The sequence below is a fragment of the Balaenoptera acutorostrata genome, chromosome 11, assembly GCF_949987535.1.
Source record: "Balaenoptera acutorostrata chromosome 11, mBalAcu1.1, whole genome shotgun sequence".
Classification (NCBI taxonomy): domain Eukaryota; kingdom Metazoa; phylum Chordata; class Mammalia; order Artiodactyla; family Balaenopteridae; genus Balaenoptera; species Balaenoptera acutorostrata.
The window spans coordinates 51,810,460-51,833,563 of NC_080074.1; the positions used below are offsets into that span (position 1 = coordinate 51,810,460).

General features: G+C 40.5%; 1 protein-coding gene across 3 annotated transcripts in view; it reads left to right on the forward strand.

Moving 5' to 3' along the window:
- Positions 1-17,377, forward strand: part of GRIP1 (glutamate receptor interacting protein 1) — a 736,800-nt gene extending 719,423 nt beyond the window's left edge. For all 3 annotated transcript variants that reach the window (XM_057557420.1, XM_057557421.1, XM_057557422.1), the window contains 2 exons: positions 12,999-13,145; positions 15,585-17,377. In XM_057557420.1, coding sequence (XP_057413403.1) covers positions 12,999-13,145; positions 15,585-15,812 — 375 coding nt within the window. In that variant the 3' untranslated portion in view covers positions 15,813-17,377. The remainder of the gene's footprint in view (positions 1-12,998; positions 13,146-15,584) is intronic.
- The last annotated feature ends 5,727 nt before the right edge of the window (positions 17,378-23,104 follow it).

Consider the following 23,104-nt stretch of genomic DNA (forward strand, 5'->3'; position numbering starts at 1 on the left):
TTTTAAAAACGAAAGGAAAGAATTAGCATTCATTTTGCCTTTCTTGAACAAACTACTTCAGAGTAACCAAACAGCACTAATTGAAGAAATGAGAATTCTTTTTTTTTTTTTTTTTTAATTTTTATTTATTTATGGCTGTGTTGGGTCTTCGTTTCTGTGCGAGGGCTTTCTCTAGTTGCGGCAAGTGGGGACCACTCTTCATCGCGGTGTGTGGGCCTCTCATTATCGCGGCCTCTCTTGTTGCGGAGCACAGGCTCCAGACGCGCAGGCTCAGTAATTGTGGCTCACGGGCCTAGTTGCTCCGCGGCATGTGGGATCCTCCCAGACCAGGGCTCGAACCCGTGTCCCCTGCATTGGCAGGCAGAGTCTCAACCACTGCGCCACCAGGGAAGCCCAGAAATGAGAATTCTTTACAAAAGAATTCTAGCTCATAGAGAAGATAGTAAGAGATCATAAAAAGATTATCATTTTGCAACCCCTAATAAAATTATTGATTCAGACAATGGTCATCAATGGATGAAACCATTAAATTGAAGTTTAATGGGGAACCTTACGATGGAAGAATTAAACTGTCATCACCCGAACCCACCCAAAGTGGGGCAACTAGACACTGAGTGATGTGTTGTTATAGGAATCACATTGTCCTACCTGTGATCTGCCCCTCCCCCCAAAGCTGATTCTGACTCAACTCAAGCATCCAGAGCTAATTTCCATTTAAAGGAAAATGGGGCACAGAAGGGCATGCTACAGAGCGAATGACATAGTTTCAACAATAAGTCAGTAGCACAGGGAAGAAAGGATGGGGGCATGCTCTAGGTAAGAGGACATTTAAGAGACTTAACACCAATGCGTGCGCCTTGCTGGAACAAACTAACTCTAAAAATCACTTTGTGAGACAATCAGGGAAATTTTATTATAGACTAGATATTAGAATATATCAAGGAATAAGTGCTGATTTTGTGAATGAATGAATGGCACTGAGGTTGTGTAAAAAAGTGATTATATTTTTTAGAGATTCATACTGAGTTATGTAAGGGTGAAATGACATGAGGACTGGCATTTGCTTTAAAATACTCCCCCCCAAAAAAAATAAAAAATAAAATAAAATAAAATACTCCCCCAAAGAAGATAAAAGACGGGGAGATGAAGTAAGTGAGCTCTTGATGCTGTTGGATCTGAGTGATGAGTATATGAGGATTCATTGTCCTAGCCTCTCTGCTCTCGAATATGTTTGAAATCTTTCGTTAAAAAATAGATTTCTCAGGATTTACCTGGCGGTCTAGTGGTTAGGACTCCACACTTCCACTGTAGGGGGCACAGGTTCCCCTGGTAGGGGAACTAAGACCCCAGATGCCTTGCTGCATGGCCAAAAAAAAAAAACAACTTTCTCCTAACCAAACTTATTGTGGTAATCATTTCACAATATATGTATGTCAAGTCATTATGTGATACACCTTAAACTTCTACAGAGCTGTATGTCAATTATATCTCAGTAACATTCCCACCTCACATAAAACTCTCCTGTCCTATGGCCTAAGGCAAAATCATAATTCTAGAGGGGCTTAAAATATCTTCTCTGCAATGAATATTTATTAAGCAACGACGTGCTAGGTAAAAAGGTAGTATGCCATGCAAAGATCCATGCTTTGCAGTCAGAACCACTTGGGTTTGAACCACTTCTCTGTTGCTTACTATCTGTTTACCTTGGGCAAGTTTCTAACCCTCTCTGAGCTTTCATTTCCCTGTCTGTATGATCTGCTCCACTAACTAGGTGGAGACAGTAGCATCTGGTTTGCTTTTTAAGCTACTCAATCAAGTCCCACAGCCTTATTAGCAAGAAGTCCAGCATCTTGAGCTGGAGGATCCTCCATCCCACCCTACTCTCCGTGCACGAATGGGGCTTCCTCAGCTCAAGGCAGGGCAGGCCTGGCTCTAACGTCAGAGGTGCTCTCACCTCTCGTGGCCACACGGTGTCACTATGGAGCTTTGTCCTGCCGGGCCCCATCCACACCAGCCACCCTGCAGCTTTTTTATTTTTATTTTTAAATTTTATTTATGGCTGTGTTGGGTCTTCGTCTCTGTAAGAGGGCTTTCTCTAGTTGTGGCAAGCGGGGGCCACTCTTCATCGTGGTGCGCGGGCCTCTCACTATCGCGGCCTCCCTTGCTGCGGAGCACAGGCTCCAGACGCGCAGGCTCAGCAATTGTGGCTCACGGGCCCAGTCGCTCCGCAGCATGTGGGATCATCCCAGACCAGGGCTCGAACCCGTGTGCCCTGCACTGGCAGGCAGATTCTCAACCACTGCGTCGCCAGGGAACCTCCCCTGCAGCTTTTTGCCTTGCTCATTTCCAGCATGGCCCGCCCTGGGGCCGGGAGGCGGGGCATAGCTTGACCCCCAGAACTAAGTCCCACTCCATTCACACAGCACGTGATGGTCAGATCTGACTAGCTTCCAAACGCAACCACATGGTATGTCAGAACCAGTCGTTTCATTTATTCGACAAAATACTAGCCCTACTGTGTGGCAGGTACCATTTGAGGAGTTTGGGATATTATCAGTGAAAAAAACAAAGATCTTTGCCCCCCTCGAGGAGCTTGGCAGGGCATCTCCCACATACTCCCCTCAGGCTTTTTACCTGAGCCCAGGTTACCAGCAAAGACGTCTCCTTTCCTCCTGATGAGTTTTGCTTTGAGGGGAGAGGGTGCTCTCATTCATGCAGTTTAACTTCTCCCCATGCATCATCAAGGTACATGTCAGATGCGGGGGGCTGGATTTTGCTAAAATACACACACCTCTTCTATAGTAAAGTAGGGCTTTCTACTCTATGCTTGTATAAATGAGTGCCACAAAAGTGATCCTTCCACAGATATCAGGTCATTTCAGGTTTTAAAACTTCATATACACTACCTCATTTAAAACTGTGATTCTTGCCCGTCTTGCAGGATTGTTAGGAGGATTAAGTCAGATATGGTCACTGGACCGTATACTCATGATGGCTGTGCTGTGTTTATTGCTGTATCTTTTTTTCACTCAGTCCTTCAAACAGTGCCTAGCACATCATAGGGTCCAATGCACACGTGTGCACCCACACATACGCACATTCATATACGCACAGTGATGGAATGAGCCTGCCAAGAGTGTCATTAAGTGTTAGTTCCCTCTCTTCCTTTTCAGAACATGTAATAGCCCCTCTGGTGTGTGAAGTACCACACAGAGCAAACTTCATTGTGCACAGAAATTGGCAGATGGCAGTTCAGAGCAGGGTCTGAGATTCTGCATTTTAACACACTCCTGAGTGATGTTGACACTTCTGATCAGGACAACCAGTAATTGGCAAGGCACAGCTTTTCTCTTAAGGTAAATATGTAACAAAATTCTGGCCCCTTTCCTTCTAGTGTATTTGTTGGAAAGAGGCAGGTAGGGGTGAGATGTTGATATACCCTATTTCATAGGTCCTAAGATTACCATAAAACACAACCTGATTTCAGAGAATTTAAAGTATGAAAAAAAAGTACATCTTAGAATCTATGAAATAAGGCACTTGAGCGGCAATAGAATATAACGGTTAAGTGCCTGGAGTCAGACAGACACGGCCCCACCATTCAATACTTTTGTGATCTTGGGCGAGTTACTTAACGTCTATAAAATTGAATTTCCTAACCTCTAATATGGCAGTAACCACTAGGGCTGCCTGGTGATCAGAATTGACACAGCCAGCTTGATATTTTAGCTCTCTGTCCAGTGAGATGAAAATCCAGAACTGACCACTTTTGTATTCCTTCAATATTCCATATCTCTCTGAAGTAAAATAACTTGGTATAAAAACATAAACCCGCTATAAGAGTATTAATCTTCACGTTTTGCCCTGTATAGCTCTGAATTTTTTGGCTCTTCTACAAGAATGTATTTAGGTATTATGTGTGTTAAATAAGACATACATTTTTTTCAAAAAATTGATTTGGCTGTGCTGGGTCTTAGTTGCGGCACGCGGTATCTTTGTTGCAGCATGTGAGATCCTTTTAGTTGGGGCATGCAGGATCTTTTAGTTGCGGCATGGGGAATCTTTAGTTGCGGCATGCAGAATCTTTAGTTGTGGCATGCAAACTCTTAGTTGTGGCATGTGGGCTCTAGTTCCCTGACCAGGGATCGAACCTGGGCACCCTGCTTTGGGAGCACAGAGTCCTAGCCACTGGACCACCAGGGAAGTCCCAAAACGTACATTTTTAAATAATTAGAGTTAAAAACTAAGCCCAAATTATTGCTTGATGTGTGCATAAGTTTTTGTGGAGGGCATGCAGCAAACCTTACTAAAAACAGCGGTCACATTAAATGTTAAATGAGTGTGATGTGCTGAGTATGTTGTCTGGCGTGTCCAGCACAGGGGGGTCTCAGTGAACATTACACATTAATGTGTTTGCCTCTAGAAAGCAGCCTCTTCTCTCTCATTCATTGCTGTTTCCCAGCACCCAGAACCAGGCTTAGCACATGGAGGGACTCAGTACACATTTGATGAACGTGTAAACCTCAGACTAACTCTTGCAGGTGGTCAGAAGGAGGACTGGGGGTTGGGGAAAACTTTAGCTGGTGGTACTGCTTTAATGCAGAGAGAACAAGCTGAGGCCCGCAGCTGAGAAGGGTGGATTTGCAAATCCTGGCATTTGCAGGAATGCCTGGAATTGCTAAACCAAACCCAGGACAAGGACTGAGGGAGCTACTGAAGGCAGGCCCCAGAGAAGGGTGTTCCTTACAGGAGCACTTTCAGGTCTTTTAAGACTTTTCAAAAAATTGAACTATAGTTCATTTACAGTGTTTCAGGTGTACAGCAAAGCGATTCAGTTATATATATATATATATATATATATATATATATATATATATATACACACACACACACACACACACACACATACATATATATATTCATTTTCAGATTCTTTTCCATTACAGGTTATTACAAGATATTGAATATCATTCCCTGTGCTATATAGTAGGTCCTTGTTGTTGATCTATTTTATATTATAGTAGTGTGTATCTGATAATCCCAAATTTCCAATTTATCCCACACCCCCCCGCCTTTCCCTTTTGTAACTATAAGTTTGTTTTCTGTCTATGAGTCTATTTCTATTTGTAAATAAGTTCATTTGTATCCGTTTTTTAGATTCCACATATAAGTGATATCATATGGTATTTATCTTTCTCTGTCTGGTTTACTTCACTTAGTATGATCATCTCTAGGTCCATCCATGTTGCTGCAATGGCATTTTTCTTTCTTTTTAATGGCTGAGTAATATTCCACTGTATATATACCACATCTTCTTTATCCATTCGTCTGTTGATGGACATTTAGGTTGTTTCCATGTCTTAGCTATTGTAAATAGTGCTGCTATGAACATTGGAGTGCACATATTGGGTTGGCCAAAAAGTTCTTTTGGTTTTAAGTAATAAATAAAAGACACATTTTTCATTTTCACCAAGAACTTTATTGAACATGTATTCATTAACCAAACAAACTTTTTGGCCAACCCAATGTCTTTTCGAATTAGAGGTTTGTCCAGATGTACACCCAGACATGGGATTGCTGGATCATATGGTAAATCTATTTTTAGTTTTCTAATGAACATCCATATTGTTTTCCATAGTGGCTGCAGCAACTTACATTCCCACCAACAGTGTAGAAGTGTTCCCTTTTCTCCACACCCTCTGCAGCATTTGTTATTTGTAGACTTTTTGATGATGGCCATCCTGACCAGTGTGAGGTGATACCTCATTGTAGCTTTGATTTGCATTTCTCTAATAATTAGCAATATTGAGCATCTTTTCATGTACCTGTAGACCATCTGTATGTTTTTGGGGAAATGTCTATTTAGGTTTTCTGCCTGGTTTTTGATTGGGTTATTTGTCTTTTTGATATCGAGCTCTATGAGCTGTTTGAATATTTTGGAAATTAATCCCTTGTCAGTTGTGTCATTTGCAGGTATTTTCCCCCTTTCCGTAGGTTGTCTTTTCATTTTGTTTATGGTTTCCTTTGCTATACAAAAGCTTTTAGGTTTAATTAGGTCCTATTTGTTTATTTTTGCTTTGGTTTCTATTACTCTAGGAGACACATCCAAACAAATATTGCTGTGATTTATCTCAAAGAGTGTTCTGCCTATGTTTTCCTCTAGGAGTTTTATAGTATCCAGTCTTACATGTAGGTCTTTCATTCATTTTTAGTTTATTTTTGTATATGATGTTAGAAAATGTTCTAATTTCATTCTTTCCCCAGCACCACTTATTGAAGAGACTATCTTTTCTCCATTGTATATTCTTGCCTGTTATCATAGATTAATTAGCCATAATTGTGTGGGTTTATTTCTGGGCTTTCTATTCTGTTCCATTGATCTATGTACCTGTCTTAGTGCTGGTACCATACTGTTTTGATACTGTAGCTTTGTAGAATAGTCTGGAGTCAGAGAGAGTGATTCCATTATACCCATTCTTCTTTCTCAAGTTTGTTTTGGCTATTCGGGGTCTTTCGTGTTTCCATACAAATTTTCTTTTCTTTTTTTTTTCTTTTTTTCTTTTAGGCCACACTGCGCAGCTTGCGGGACCTTAGTTCCCCAATCAGGGATTGAACCCAGGCTACAGCAGTGAAAGCACTGAGTCCTAACCACTGGACCACCAGGGAATTCCCTCCATACAAATTTAAACGTTTTTTGTTCTAGTTCTGTGAAAAATGCCATTGGTAGTTTGATAGGGATTGCACTGAACCTGTCGATTGCTTTGGGTAGTATAGTCATTTTCACAATGTTGATTCTTCCAATCCAAGAACATGGTATATCTCTCCATCTGTTTGTATCATCTTTAATTTCTTTCATCAGTGTCTTATAGTTTTCAGGGTACAGGTCTTTTGCTTCCTTAGGTAGGTTTATTCCTACGTATTTAATTCTTTTTGGTGAAGTAGTAAATGGGATTTTTTCCTTAATATCTCTTTCTGATAGTTCATTGTTAGTGTATAGAAATACAACAGATTTCTGTATGTTAATTTTGAATCCTGCAACTTTACCAAATTCATTGATGAGCTCTAGTAGTTTTCTACTGGCATCTTTAGGATTTTCTCTCTATATTATCATGTCATCTGCAAACAGTGACAGTTCTACTTTTTCCTTTCTAATTTGGACTCCTTTGTTTTTCTTCTCTGATTGCTGTGGCTAGCACTTCCAAACCTATGTTGAATAAAAGTGGTGAGAGTGGGCATCCTTGTCTTGTTCCTAATCTTAGAGGGAATGCTTTCAGCTTTTCACCATTGAATATGATGTTACCTATGGGTTTGTCATATATGGCCTTCATTATGTTGAGGTAGGTTCCCTCTGTGCCCAATTTCTGGAGAGTTTTTATCATAAATCGGTGTTGAACTTTATCAAAAGTGTTTTCTGTAACTATTGAGATGATCATATGCTTTTTATTCTTCAACTTGTTAACATTGATTTGCAGATATTGAAAAATCCTTGCACCCCGGGATAAATTCCACTTGACCATGGTGTATGATCCTTCTAAGGCATTGCTAGTATTTGGAATCAGTTTGCTAGTATTTTGTTCAGGATTTTTGCATCTATGTTCATCAGTGATATTGGCCTGTAATTTCTTTTTTTGTGATATCTTTTGATATCAGGGTGATGGTGGCCTCATGGAATGTGTTTCGAAGTGTTCCTTCCTCTGCAATTTTTTGGAATAGTTTCAGAAGGATAAGTGTTAACTATTCTCTAAATGTTTGGTAGAATTCACCAATGAAACCATCTGGTCTTGGACTTTTGTTTGTTTTGGGAGTTTTTAAATTACTGATTCAATTTCAGTACTGGTAATTGGTCTGTTCATATTTGCTATTTCTTCCTGGTTCAGTTTTGGGAGATTGTACCTTTCTAAGAATTTGTCCATTGCTTCTAGGTTGTCCATTTTATTGCTGTATAGTTTCTCATTGTAATCTCTTAATATCCTTTGTATTTCTTTGGTGTCAGTTGTAACTTCTTTTTCATTCTTGTTTTGATTTGAGCCTTCTCCCTTTCTTTCTTTCTTTTTATTTTTGGTGCTGTGTATTTTTTTAATACTTATTTTTTTATTTTATATTTATTTGGTTGTGTCGGGTCTTAGATGTGGCAGGCAGGCTCCCTAGTTGCAGCAGGTGGGCTCCCTAGTTGCTGCAGGTGGGTTCCTTAGTTGCAGCTCAAGGGCTCCTTAGTTGCAGCTCGCTGGCTCCTTAGTTGTGGCAGGTAGGCTCCTTAGTTGCAACAGGTGGGTTCCTTAGTTGCGGCTCACCTGCTCCTTGGTTGTGGCATGCAGACTCTTAGTTGTGGCATGCATGTGGGCTCTAGTTCCCAGACCAGGGATCAAACCCAGGCCCCCTGTGTTGGGAGCGCAGAGTCTTAACCACTGCACCACCAGGGAAGTCCCTCCCTTTCTTTCTTGATGAGTCTGGCAAAAGGCTTATCAATTTTGTTTATTTTTTCAAAGAACCAGCTTTTAGTTTCATTGATCTTTTCTATTTTCTTTTAGTCTTTTTCATTTATTTCTGTTCTGCTCTTTATGCTTTCTTTACTTCTACTAACTTCAGGTTTTGTTTGTTTTTCTTTTTGTAATTGCTTTAGGTGTAAGGTTAGGTTGTTTATTTGAGATTTTTGTTTCCTGAGGTAAGCTTGTATCACTATAAGCTTTTGCTGTATCCCATAGGTTTTGGATCATCATGTTTTCATTTTCATTTGTCTCTAGGTATTTTTTGATTTCCTCTTTCAGTGATCCACTGGTTTAGTAGCATATTGTTTAGCCTCCATGTGTTTGTATTTTTTGCAGTTTTTTTTCTTGTAGATGATTTCTAGTCTCATAGCATTGTGGTTGGAAAAGATGCTTGATGTGATTTCAGTTTTCTTAAATTTAAGGAGACTCGTTTTGTGGCCTAACATGTGATCTATCCTGGAAATATTTCATGCACACTTGAAAAGAATGTGTATTTTGCTGCTTTCGGATGGAATGCTGTATATATATCAATTAAGTCCATATGGTCTAATGTGTTATTTAAGGCCTGTGTTTCCTTATTGATTTTCTGTCTGGATGATCTGTCCATTGATGAAAGTGGGGTGTTAAAGTCTCCTACTAGTATTGTGTTACTGTTGACTTCTCCTTTTATGTCTGTTAATATTTCCCTTATATATTGAGGTGCTTCTATGTTGTGTGCATATATTTACAATTGTTATATCTTATCCTTGGATTTATTCCTTGACCATTATGTAGTGTCCTTGTCTCTTATAACAGTCTTTAAAGTTTATTTTATCTAAGTATGCTACTCCAGCTTTCTTTTGATTTTTTGTTTGCATGGAATGCCTTTTTCCATCCTCTCACTTCTGGTCTGTATGTGTCTTTAGATCTAAAGTGAGTCTCTTGTAGGCAGCATATATACAGGTCCAGTTTTTTTGTATCCATTTCAGGCAGTCTGCTTCTTCTGGATGGAGCATTTAGTCCATTTACATTTAAGTTAATTATCAATATGTATGTTCTTATTGCCATTTTGTTAATTGTTTCGGATTTGTTTTCATAGGTCTTCCCCCCCTCCTTTTCTCTTCTCTTATGATTTGATGACTATTGTTAGTGTTATTTTGGATTCCTTTCTCTTTTTTGTGTGTATATCTATTATAGATTTTTGGTTTGTGGTTACCATGAAGTTTCTGTATAGCAGTCTATATATATACCTGATTGTTTTACGTTGCTGATCTCTTAATTTCAAAAGCATTTTAAATACCCTGCATTTGTATTCTCCTCCCCTCATGATTTCTGTTTTTGATATCGTATTTTACATCAAATTGTTTTATGTATCCCTTAACTGCTTATTGTGCATACAGGTGACAGTACTACTTTTGTCTTTTAACCTCTCTGACTTTGTGTGTGGATGATTTCCTACCTTTGCTGTATGTTTGCCTTTACTGGTGAGCTTTTTCCTCCCGTAATTTTGTTTCTAGTTGTGACCCTTTTTTTTATTCTTTTTTTTTTTTTTTTTTTTTTTGCCTAGAGAAGTTCCTTTAACATTTGTTTTAAAGTTGGTTTGGTGCTGCTGAATTCTTTTAGCTTTTGCTTGTCTGTAAAGCTTTTGATTTCTCCATCAAATCTAAATGAGAGCCTTTATGCGTAAAGTATTCTTGGTTGTAGGTTTTTTCCCTTTCATCACTTTAAATATATTGTGCCACTCCCTTCTGTCCTTCAGTTTCTGCTGAAAAATCAGCTGATAGGCTTATGGGAGTTCCCTTGTATGTTATTTGTTGCTTTTCCCTTGCTGCTTTTAGCAGTCTCTCTTTAATTTTTGTCATTTTGATTACAGTGTGTCTTGGTATTGTTCCTCTTTGGATTAATCCTGTATGGGACTCTCTGTGCTTTGTAGACTTGGGTACCTGTTTCCTTAGCCAGGTTAGAGAAGTTTTCAGCTATTATCTCTTCAAATATTTTCTTGGGCCCTTTCTCTCTCTCTTCTCCTGCTGGACCCCCTATAATGCAAATATTAATATGCTTGATATTGTCCCAGAGGTGTCTTAAACTGTCCCCATTTCTTTTCATTCTTTATCTTTTTTCTATTCAGCAGCACTGATTTCTACTACTCTTGTCTTCCAGCTCACTGATCTGTTCTTCTGAATCATTTAGTCTATTATTAATTCCTTCTAGTGCATTTTTCATTTTAGTTATTGCATACTTAACCTCTGTTTGGTCATTCTTTATATTTTCTAATTCTTTGTTTAAAACTTTTAACTTCTCACTCTGTGCATCTGTTCTTCTCTTGAGTTCTTTGATCATCTTTACGACTATTACTCTGAACTCTTTCTCGGGTAGATCGCCTATCTCCATTTCATTTAGTTCTTCTGGAGTTTTATCTTGTTCCTTGGTCTGGAACATAGTCCTCTACCACCTTATTTTGTCTAGGTTACTGTTTGTGTTTTTGTGTCTGTGGTAGGTTAATTACATTTCTCAACCTTGGAGAAGTGGCCCTTTGTAGGAGGTATCCTATGCATCCCAGCAGTGTATTCCCCTTTCATCACCCAAGCTGTATGCTCTAGGGGTTCCCGCTAAGAGGGCTGCATGGGTCCTTCTTTGTGGTAGGCTGTGTGGGCAGTCTGGTAGGCTTGGTTGGTTGCTAGACCCTGCCTTGTGCAGATGCTGCTGTTACTGTTTAGTGGGGCCTTGTCACCAGGCAAGGTGACAAGGTTGTGCAACCCTAGGAGGGCTCGGGGGGTAGTGCTGGCTTACTGGTGGGCGGAGCCAGGGTCCCAAAGACTCTGGGGCTGTTGCCCACCCACTGGCAAGTGAAGCCAGATCCTGGGGTTAGTGCTGGACTACTGGCAGGCAGAGCTGGTTCCTGGAGTCTGTTTGCATGGCCCAGGGATCCCAGAACTCGTTTCAGATCATTGGTTCGGGGGGGTGGTTTCCTAATACAGTTGGGTATGGGGTCTGTGGTGTCCAGAAGTTTGCATTGGCCTGCTAGTGGGGAGGGCCAGGCCTCAGCTGGCCCTGGGGTAGGGTCCAGCCTGCATTGTGGGATTGTAGTTTTCTTGCTTCTGGTGTCTGTCCCCTGGTGGGTGAGGCTGATCGTGAGGCTAGTGCAGGCTTCCTGGAGAGAAGGGCTCAAGCCTACCCACTGGTGGGTGGAGCTGGGTCTTGGCCCTCTGGCGGGCAGGGCCCTGCCTTGGTGCGAGTCCAGAGGCGACTGTGGGCTCAGGAAGTCGTTAGGCAGCCTGTCTGCTGATGGGTGGGGTTGTGTCCCTGCCCAGTTAGTTGTGTGGCCTGAGGCTTCGCAGCACTGGAGCCTACAGGCTGTAGGGTGGAGCCAGGTCTTGGTGCTAATGATCCAATATGTCAGCCACCAGGAGTGTTCCTGTGGCTGAATGTTCCCCAATAGGTCTGCCACCAGTGTCTGTGTCCCCAGGGTGAGCCACAGCCACCTCCCACCTCTCCAGGAGACTTTCCAAGACCAGCAGGCAGGTCTGGCCCAGGCTCCTATCAAATTGCTTCTTTTGCCCTGGGTCCTGGTGTGCATGAGATTTTGTGTGTGCCCTTTAAGAGCGAAGTCTCTGTTTCCCCCAGTCCCATGGGGCTCCCTGCACTTAAGCTCCACTGGCCTTCAAAGCCAATGCTCTGGGGGCTCATTTCCCTGGTGCAGGAGCCCTGGGCTGGGGAGCCTGGCTGTGGGGCTCAGAACTCTCACTCCTGGAGGAGAACCTCTGCAGTATAATTATTCTCCAGTTTGTGGGTCGCCCACCCCGGGGGTATGGGATTTGATTACATCACGAGTCTACTGGTGGTTCCATCTTGTGGTTCCTTCTTTGCCTTTTGTTGTAGAAGATGTTTCCTGGTAGGTTCCAGTCTTTTTCATCTATGGTTGTTCTGCAGGTAGGTGTGATTTTGGTGCGCTCATAAGAGGAGGTGAGCTCAGGACCTTTCTACTCTGCTATCTTGGCCGCTCTCCCTTTTAAGACATTTCTTGCCTGCAGTACTGAAGCACTGACTGGGATACTAGAGAAAATAAAATGGTGGACTTCCTGGCTCTTGCTCAAAGGCAGAGGATCTGCTGAGCACTGAACCCAGCACAGCACCAGGCACAGTGAACAGGAAGGAAAGGCCTTTGGCTCAGTCCTGATATCCAGCTGCAAAGGGCTAACCCTGGCTTCTCCCAACACCTAGGGGTTGCTCCAGGAGAATTGAACATGCCCCTGGGAAATTCTCACCTATATACACCTGATGACTGCAAGTAAAAAAAAAGAGAGACCAGAACTCTCCAGCATTTCTCCTCCTTTTCCAGTTCTGGGTGAGACTTGGCAATTTCCAAGGATGTTCCTAGAGAATGGAAAAAGCTTCAAGATTGGGGGGAGCTGCCTAATCTATTACACATCTATTATATTGAAATTAGTTTGAAAATATGGTTCGTCAAGAAACTTCACAAGCAAAAGTCCTCAACCTACCTAAATATCCCCTTCACATTTTCTCATTTTCCAGGTGACCTTGTACAAGGGCTCTGACATGGAGGACTTCGGGTTCAGTGTAGCAGACGGCTTGCTGGAGAAAGGAGTGTATGTCAAAAATATTCGCCCAGCTGGGCCAGGAGATCTTGGTGGCTTAAAGCCCTATGACAGGCTCTTACAGGTAAGACCTCAGATGGAATTTTATTTGGAAATTAATTTGGAAGTCTTATTTGGTCAGTGTCCACCCATCCTCCTTTGCCTCAAGACTAGATTAGAGGCCCCTCCTATAGAGGAGAGACACTTTTTCCTTTGGTAGAATTTACCAGTTACTGTAACGGCCTGTTTCCCTGTATATGTTCCCCAGCAGATTCTAAACTTCTTGAGAACAGGGCTAGTACCTTATTCTCCCATTTCCCATTATACAGTGATTGATATCAGTATCTCACACAATGTCTAAAACCCAAAAGCTGAGCCTTGTTTACTATTAAGTACTAGGAGTACTATGGTGGTCAGGTATAGTTTCATTGAGCAAAGCAAATTCCTGATCTTACGTACAGTTTTTAGAAAGAGCATTTTGCAGGAAGAGGAGAGGGTTGCCATCAGTCTTGAAAGTATGTTCAAATGGAATGAGTCTGTCCCTAAACAGCTGCCTTTCAAAGCATGAGGCTGCACTGATTGGTTGGCTTTCAGACACGTGTTCACTGAGCAAGTTGTCATTGATTCATTAGACAGTTTTAAAACCAATTCTGGTGATCTTTTTACCATGGCAATATAACAATTACTCTTGTCCTAAGAGTAAGGAACATGTTTATTTTCCATAGATACTCTAGCATTTGCTGAATAAATAACTATGGACAAGTTATTTGACCTGTCTTCCTAATCTATAAATTAGAGCTATACCTACTTTTATGGGAGATGAGGCTATAAAAGTAGACTGGACTCAGATTGTAAAGGGCCTTGAAAGCCAAGATAAAGCTCTTGGAGTTTATTCTGGAGGTATATTAATTTTCTAAGCAGAATAATGACATATTTTATAGAAAGACAATACAATTATCTCATAGGTGGATTGGTGTAGGGTGAAGAAGGGGAGGATCACAGGTAAGGAGACCAGGTAGGTAAGGGTAAGACACGTGTACCAGACCTGGGTCTTTAATGCCTTCAGTGCATCCTGGCAGAGCAGTCTGTGAGGCAGCTGGCAGCTTGCATTTGTTGCTCAGGAGAGATGTTACAGCCAAAAGTAAAGATGTGGGATACTGAAGGCATGGATTTGGATAAAGTTGCCTATGGTGGATTTCTAGTAAGGAAGAGAAGAGAACTACAGATAGAATTCTAAGAAAAACAAAATTTAAAGGACAGGAAGAAGGAAAGGCAGGAAAGGACTGAAAGTGAGCAGTTAAAATGGTAAAAAGGTCAAAACAAAGTGGTGTCATAAGAGCCAAGGAAGGAGTTTTTAGGATGAGTAGGTAAAGGCCAGAGGGGATGAGAACTCAAGACACCATTCCTGTGTTGGACAATTGGGGTCATTTATACAATATAAGGGTCAGGTCCCAGACTGAGAAGATAGGGGAGAGAGTGAAAAGTCAAGGAATGGAAGCAGCATGTAGATGATTCTTTAAACTTTTAGGAGGAAAGAATAAGGAAACATAATCTCATACAGAGTGAAGAAAGAGAAAAACAAATACCATAGGCTAACACACATATATGGAATCTAAAAAAAAGAAATGGTTCTGAAGAACCTAGGGGCAGACAGGAATAAGATGCAGACGTAGAGAATGGACTTAAGGACACAGGGAGCGGGAAGGGTAAGCCGGGATGAAGTGAGAGAGTGGCATGGACATATATATACTACCGAATGTAAAATAGATAGCTAGTGGGAAGCAGCCGCATAGCACAGGGAGATCAGCTCGGTGCTTTGTGACTACCTAGAGGGGTGGGATAGGGAGGGTGGGAGGGAGACACAAGAGGGAGGGGATATGGGGATATAAGTATACGTATAGCTGATTCACTTTGTTACACAGCAGAAACTAACAACAATGTAAAGCAATTATACTCCAATAAAGATGTTAAAAAAAAAAAGAATAAGGAAACATGAAAGAAGATGAACGCATGTGTAAGCTGAGGAAGGGGTGGGCTCATGACGGAGAGAGGTAGTTCAGTATCATGGTCAAGAGCACGAGCTTTGGAATCAGCCAGACTGCCTGAGATCACATTCTCGCTGGACCACTCACCAACATCCTAGCTGGACCACTTACCAACTTCTGATCTCAGGCAAATCTCTTAACCACTATGTGCCTTACTTTCCTCATCTGTAAGTTAGGGATAATATTTGGCACTTGGAGCGCCTGCCATGAATAAGGTGATCTGCTCAGCATGGGGACATTGGGATGTTTCCCTGTTCCCTGCTCTCAAGGGCCTTACAATTTAGTAGCAGAGAGTAAGTAAGCCAATGCCCATGTTATAGTGTGGTCAGGGCCAGGATAGACCTCTCTGTACAGAGTGCTCATTTAAGCACTTTCAAGACTCTGTAATCAACCTGTTGTGTCTGAAATGTTACTCTGTGTTTTGGGAATCATCTTATGTCTATAACAATAATTCAGAACGGTGCTTCTTGACCTTTCAGATTAATCATGTCCGAACGAGAGACTTTGACTGCTGCCTTGTTGTGCCCCTCATAGCAGAATCTGGTAATAAGCTGGACCTGGTTATTAGTAGAAACCCCCTGGCTTCACAGAAGTCCATAGAACAGACTCTACCAGGAGGAGAATGGAGTGAACAGAACAGTGCTTTCTTCCAGCAGTCGAGCCACGGTGGTAATTTGGAGATACGAGAACCCACTAATACATTATAGCGATGCTTTTTATAAAGCAGGACAAAAGACAATATCTACATGGTGCTAAAAAAAAAAAAATCCCTTTAAGAAAGATTTCTGTGATATTTGAAGCACAGATAATCATGTGGCATTAACTGCAAGCACAGGGGTCTTTTCAATCTCATGGCTCATGTTCACTTCCCCTTTCAAGTTGAAGAGGTTTCTTTGTTGCTGATCACTATGGTATATGACAGGCAATCCCCTGCCAAGACCAAGGGTAGAGAAAAAGAAAAACAGCTAGGCCACCCCTCTCTACAGTTAACATCAGAGGAAATTTTTTACAAGTCCATCTTCCTATTCCTTTTTAAAAAGAGAAATATCTGTTTGAAAATGTTCTCTATGATAATTTCCTTAATTCACTTTGAAATCAGTTTCTTACTACAAAGTCATTCATGTAAGAATTTAACCAACAAGGCTTTTCATAAAGCTGGCTCTACTAGGAGAACTAGTTTGGTGAACTGCTGGGACTGCTGCTATGGGAGGGGTACAGGTATAAAATCATCTTACAACGTTTCAGCAATGATGCACGTAGGCGACCATAATAGGTGGTGGTAAATGTTTTGCCCAAGTATAGGAATGATTTTAACTAAGATGTATGCGATTCCCTATGCAACAAATTATCAAACAGGATATGTCTTGTGACCTGTTTTTTTTTAAGGACACATTTTTAATAAATAGCTGAAAAATCTCTGATAATGAATTGGGGTGTTTAGCAACACTGAGAATTAGTTATCTTATTTTTAAAATTCAAGACTAAGAATTTGAGAATGAAGAGTCTATTAAAATGAGGTTTATCTTGATAGGCAAATCAAACTCATACTGCTTGACATGTTTTGAAAACTGATTATATTGAGGGGTGTACAGCACATGTACTTAAAAATGACACTGGACTGTCTTTTGTTCTGAGCCATGCCACTTACTGAAATTGTAAATACATTTTTCACAAAATGCATTGCCAATTATTACCATCCCTCAAAGCAATAAATTGTGACAGTTGCTTTTAATGTTTGTCAGCAACTGTTTTCATTTGTTTTGTTCAGATATTTTGAATAGTTACACTAATAACTGTTATTTGGTGAATATAAAAAAAATAGATCTGTATATTAATTGTAGAATCTCCATACTGAAACAGTTATTTTCCAAACAAACATTTTTATTTTGGTCAATAATTCAAACAACTGCTTAGGTAAAGCATTTGAACACTGTGTCCTTTGTTTAAGGAAAAAGTTCACCTTGCTTTCTTTTTTGTGCAAAGAAATATATCATTATTTCAATCATAGTTCAGAACTGCCAGGGCAAGAAAGTATAAAGCAGAATCATGTTAAGAAAAAAAAAAAAAAAAGATCATGAGGAGTCACTTAAATATGTATTTTTATTTGTAACAAAACAAGTATTAAACTGTAAAGTATTTTTGTACAAATTTAATACTTTAATAGCATGGTATTTATCGTCTATGTATGGTTTTGGGGAATTAAAAATTGTTGCAAATATTTGTATGGGGGAAAAAAAACCCTCTACCAAATGGAATAAACAGTGATTTTAAAAAGCCCAAAGAAAAACATGTTTTTTGGGTTTTTTTTTTTTTTTTTTTGGTGCTTTGAATATATTTTAGTGTTCTAGACTGAGCCCTGCACAATACTTATAGTTACATAATTCTCTACAGGGGGAAGATTTTGCCATAAACTTGAAAAGCAACATGGAAGAGCAGGAAGAGCTTAGGTTTTGAAATTCGATCTGGACTTGAAGTCTAGCTCTGGTACTCAGTGGTGGCATAAAATTTAATTACTGTGAGTCAGTTTCCCCACCTATAATACTGAAGGTCATATTTACATTCCAGTACTTTCATGAGAACAGGTGTGATACATGTGAAAATGCTAAAACAGCCTGCAAAGAGGAACACCTCCAAGACTAATGGTACATTTACTTTAGGTGACAAAGCTTGATCTTAACTCAAGGATCACATCTACCCTGAGAACATTATATGTATTCTGTAAAATACATTTTCAAAAACTATTAAAATATAAATTTTAATCATGCTATCTTAAAAAAGTAAAAAACTATTACCTTATAGTCCCAACGTTTTCATTTTTGCAGATTGCCTAGCAGGCTTTGTAAATTCACAGGAACAAGGCAGGATGTCCATTCTTGCCACTTCTATTTAACAGTAATGACAAGGAAATGAAATAAAAGGCAACTAGATTGGAAAGGAAGAAGTAAAACTCTACTTGCAGATGATACAATCTTGTGTATACAAAAACCTTAAGGAATCCACTAAAAAACCTATTAAAACTAATATGAGTTTCGCAAGGTTACAAGATACAAGATCAATATACAAAAATCAATTGAATCTCTATACTGTAGCAATGAACAAACCAAAAATAAACAGTTATATTCTATAAAGCACAGGAAGCTCAGCTCAGTGCTCTGTGATGACCTAGTTGGGTGGGATGGGGGTGGGGTGGGAGGGAGATCCAAGAGGGAGGGGGTGTAGGTATACATATAGCTGATTCACTTCATTGTACAGCAGAAACTAACACAACATTGTAAAGCAATTGTACTCCAATTAAAAAAAAAAGAGAAAACAATTATATTCTCATAGGAGCAACAATAAAATACTTAGGAATAAATTCAATAAAAGTACAGAGTAGGTGTGGAAGACAGCAGAGTAAAAGACCCTGAGCTCACCTCCTCTCATGAGCACACCAAAGTAACAACTATCTGCAGAACAACCATCTGTGAAGACTGGAACCTACCAGAAAAGATCTTCTACAACTAAAGATATAAAGAAGGAACCACAACAAGACAGATAGGAGGGGAGGACTTGAAATATAATCAAATCCCATACCCCACAGGTGGGTGACCCAAAAACTGGAGAATAATTAGATTGCAGAGGTTCTCCCACAGGAGTGACAGTTCTGAGTCCCACATCAGGCTCCCCAGCCTGGGGGTCCAGCACTGGGAAGACAAGCCCTCAGAGCATTTGGCTTTGAAGGCCAACAGGCCTTCATTGCAGGAGCCCCACAGGACTGGGGGAAATAGACTTCACTTTTCAAAGGGCACACACAAAATCTCACATGCACCAGGACCCAGGGCAAGATCAGTAATTTGATAGGAGCCTGGGCCAGACCTGCCTGCTGGTCTTGTAGACTGTCCTGGAGAGGCAGGGGGATGGCAGCAGCTCACTCAGGGGGACACAGACACTGGTGTCAGACATTGAGGAACATTCAACTGCGTGACTATTCCTGGTGGCTGACGTTGGATCATTAGCACCAAGACCTGGCCCCATCCAACAGCCTGAAGGCTCCAATGCTGGGATGCCACAAGCCAAACAACTAACTGGGTGGGGACACATCCCCACCCATCAGCAGACAGGCTGCCTAAAGACTTCCTGAGCCCACAGCCGCCTCTAGACATGCCCCTAGACATGGCCCTGCCCACCTGAGGGCCAATATCCAGCTCCATACACCAGTGGGCAGGCACCAGCCCCTCCCACCAGGAAGCCTGCACAAGCCTCTAGACCAGCCTCACCCACCAGGGGGCAGACTCCAGAAAGAAGAAAGCTATGATCCTGCAACACAGGCCAGACCCCACCCTAGGACTAGTTGGCCCCCTGCCCTGCCCACTAGCAGGCTAATACAACCTTCCAGACACTCTGGACCCATGACCAACTGTCAGGAATGGCCCCTGACAACACCAACAATCTGAAATGAGCTCTGAGATCCCTGGGCCCTGCAGTCAAACTCCAGGAAACACCTCTAACTGCTAGTAGTCTGGTACTACTCCCAGGATCTGGCTTCACCTCTCAGTGGGCGGACAACAGCCCCAGAGTCTTTGGGACCCTGATTCTGCCCACCAGTGTGCCAGCACTACCCTCAGGGCCCACTAGGGTTCCACAACCGGCCACCTCATGACCAAGCCCCTCTAAAGAGCAGCCAGCAGCATCCACACAAGGCAGGGCTGTGCAAACAACCAGACTAGGCACCAACCAAGCCTACCATACCACCCACATAGCCAGCCAAAACAGAAAGATCCATGCAACCCTCTTAGGGGGAACCCCTAGAGCATACAGCTTGGGTGACGGGTGGAGTGCACTGCTGGGACGCACAGGACATCTACAGAGGGCCACTTCTCCAAGGATGAGAAACCTAACTAACTTACCACGTACATAAAAATATAAATAGCAATAGACAAAATGAGGTGGCAGAGGACTATGTTCCAGACCAAGAAACAAGATAAAACTCCAGAAGCAGAGTTAAGTGAAGTGAATAGGCAATCTACCCAAGAAACAGTTCAGAGTAATGACCATAAAGATGATCAAATAACTCAGGAGGAGAATGGATGCACAGAGCAAGAAGTTAGATTTTTTAACAAAGAATGAGAAAATATAAAGAACAACAAAACAGAGATGAAGAGTACAATAACTGAAATGAAAAATATGCTAGAAGGAATCAATAATAGACTACATGATACAGAAGAGTGGATCAGTGACTGGAAGACAGCATAGTAGAAATCACTGCTGCTGAACAGAAAGAAGAATGAAAAGAAATGAAGACAGTTTAAGACACCTCTGGGACAACATGAAGCACATTAATATTTGCATTACAGGGTTGCCAGAAGGAGAAAAGAGAGAAAGGGCCCAAGAAAATATTTGAAGAGATAATAGCTGAAAACCTTCCTAACCTGGGAAAGGAAACAGTCACCCAAGTCCAGGAAGCACAGAGTCCCATGGAGGATTAACCCAAAGAGGAACACACCAAGACACACTATAATCAAAATGACAAAAATTAAAGAGAGAATACTAAAAGCAGCAAGGGAAAAGCAACAAATAACATACAAGGGAACTCCCATAAGCCTATCAGCTGATTTTTCAGCAGAAACTCTGCAGGCCAGAAGGGAGTGACACAATATATTTAAAGTGATGAAAGGGAAAAACTGACAACCAAGAATACTCTACCCAGGAAGACTCTCATTTAGATTTGATGGAGAAATCAGGCTTTACAGACAAGTGAAAGCTAAAAGAATTCAGCACCACCAAACCAGCTTCACAACAAATGTTAAAGGAACTTCTCTAAGCAAAAAAGAAAAGACCACAACTAGAAAAAAGAAAATTATGGAAGGAAAAAGTCCACCAGTAAAGGCAAACATACAGTAAAGGTAGGAAATCATCCACACACAAAGCTAGTAGGGAGGTTGAAAGATAAAAGTAGTAATATCACCTGTATCCACAATAAGCAGTTAAAGGATACCTAAAACAATTAGATGTAAAATATATCAAAACAGTAATCGTGAGGGGAGGAGAGTACAAATGCAGGGTATTTAAAATGCATTTGAAATTAAGAGAACAGCAACTTAAAACAATCAGGTATGTATACAGACTGCTATACAAAAACTTCATGGTAACCACCAACCAAGAATCTATAATAGATATACACAAAAAAAAGAAAAAACAATCCAAAATAACACCAAAAATAGTCATCAAAGCATAAGAGAAGAGAACCAAAGAAGGGGAAAAAGAAGACCGACAAAAACAAATCCAAAACAATGAACAAAATGGCAACAAGAACATACATATCAATACTTACCTTAAATGTAAACAGACTAAATGCTCCAAACAGAAGACACAGACTGCCTGAATGGATACAAAAATAAGACCTGTATATATGCTGCCTACAAGAGACTCACTTTAAATCTAAAGACACATACAGACAAAGTGAGGGGATGGAAGAAGGCATTCCACAAAAATGGAAATCAAAAGAAAACTGGGGTAGCAATACTTACATCAGACAAAATAGACTTTAAAATAAAGACTGTTACAAGAGACAAATAAGGACACTACATAACGATCAAGGGATCCATCCAAGAAGAGGATATAACAATTGTAAATATATATGCACCCAACATAGGAGCACATCAATATATAAGGCAATATTAACAGACATAAAGGAGAAATCAACAGTAACACAATAATAGTGGGGGACTTTAACACCACTTACATCAATGGACAGATCATCCAGACAGAAAATCAATAACGAACCACAGGCCTTAAATAACACATTAGAACAAATGGACTTAACCCATATTTTTACAGCATTCCATTCAGAAGCAGCAAAATACACATTCTTTTCGAGTGCACATGGAACATTCTCGAGGATAGATCACATGCTAGGCCACAAAACAAGCCTTGATAAATTTAAGAAAATTGAAATCATATCAAGCATCTTTTCCAACCACAACACTATGAGACCAGAAATCAACTATAAGGAAAAAAACTGTGAAAAACAAACACGTGGAGGCTAAACAATATGCTACTTAACAACAAATGGATCACTGAAGAAATAAAAGAAAAATTAAAAAATACCTAGAGACAAATGAAAATGAAAACCCGATGATCCAAAACCTATGGGATGCAGCAAAAGCAGTTTTAGGAAGGACGTTTATAGTGATACAAGCTTACCTCAGGAAACAAGAAAAATCTCAAATAAACAATCTACCATTATGCTTAAAGCAACAAGAGAAAGAAAAAACAAAATCCAAAGTTTGTAGAAGGAAAGAAAGCATAAAAAATCAGAGCAGAAATAAATAAAATAGAGACAAAAAAAAAGAAAAAAATCAATGAAACTAAAAGCTTGTTCTTTGAAAAGACAAACAAAATTGATAAACCTTTAGCCAGACTCATCAAGAAAAAGAGATGGAGAGCCCAAATCAATAAAACCAGAAATGAAAAAGAAGTTAAAACTGATACCACAGAGATGCAAAGGATCATAGAAGACAGCTATGAGCAACTATATGGAAATAAAATGGACAATCTAAAAGAAATGGACAAATTCTTAGAAAGGTATAATCTCCCAAGACTGAACTAGGAAGAAATAGAAAATATGAACAGACCAATTACCAGTACTGAAATTGAGTCAGTAATTTAAAAACTCCCAACAAACAAAAGGACCTGATGGTTTCATGGGTGAATTCTACCAAACATTTAGAGAATAGTTAACACCTATCCTTCTGAAACTATTCCAAAAATTTGCAGAGGAAGGAACACTTCCAAATACTTCCTGAGACAGTGGTCTCAGGGTGAGACCACTGTCACCCTGATACCAAAACCAGACAAAGATATCACAAAAAAGAAATTACAGGCCAATATCACTGATGAACATAGATGCAAAAATCCTCAACAAAATACTAGCAAACCGACTCCAACAATACCTTAAAAGAATCATACACCATGATCAAGTGGGATTTATCCCAGGGGTGCAAGGATTTTTCAATATCTG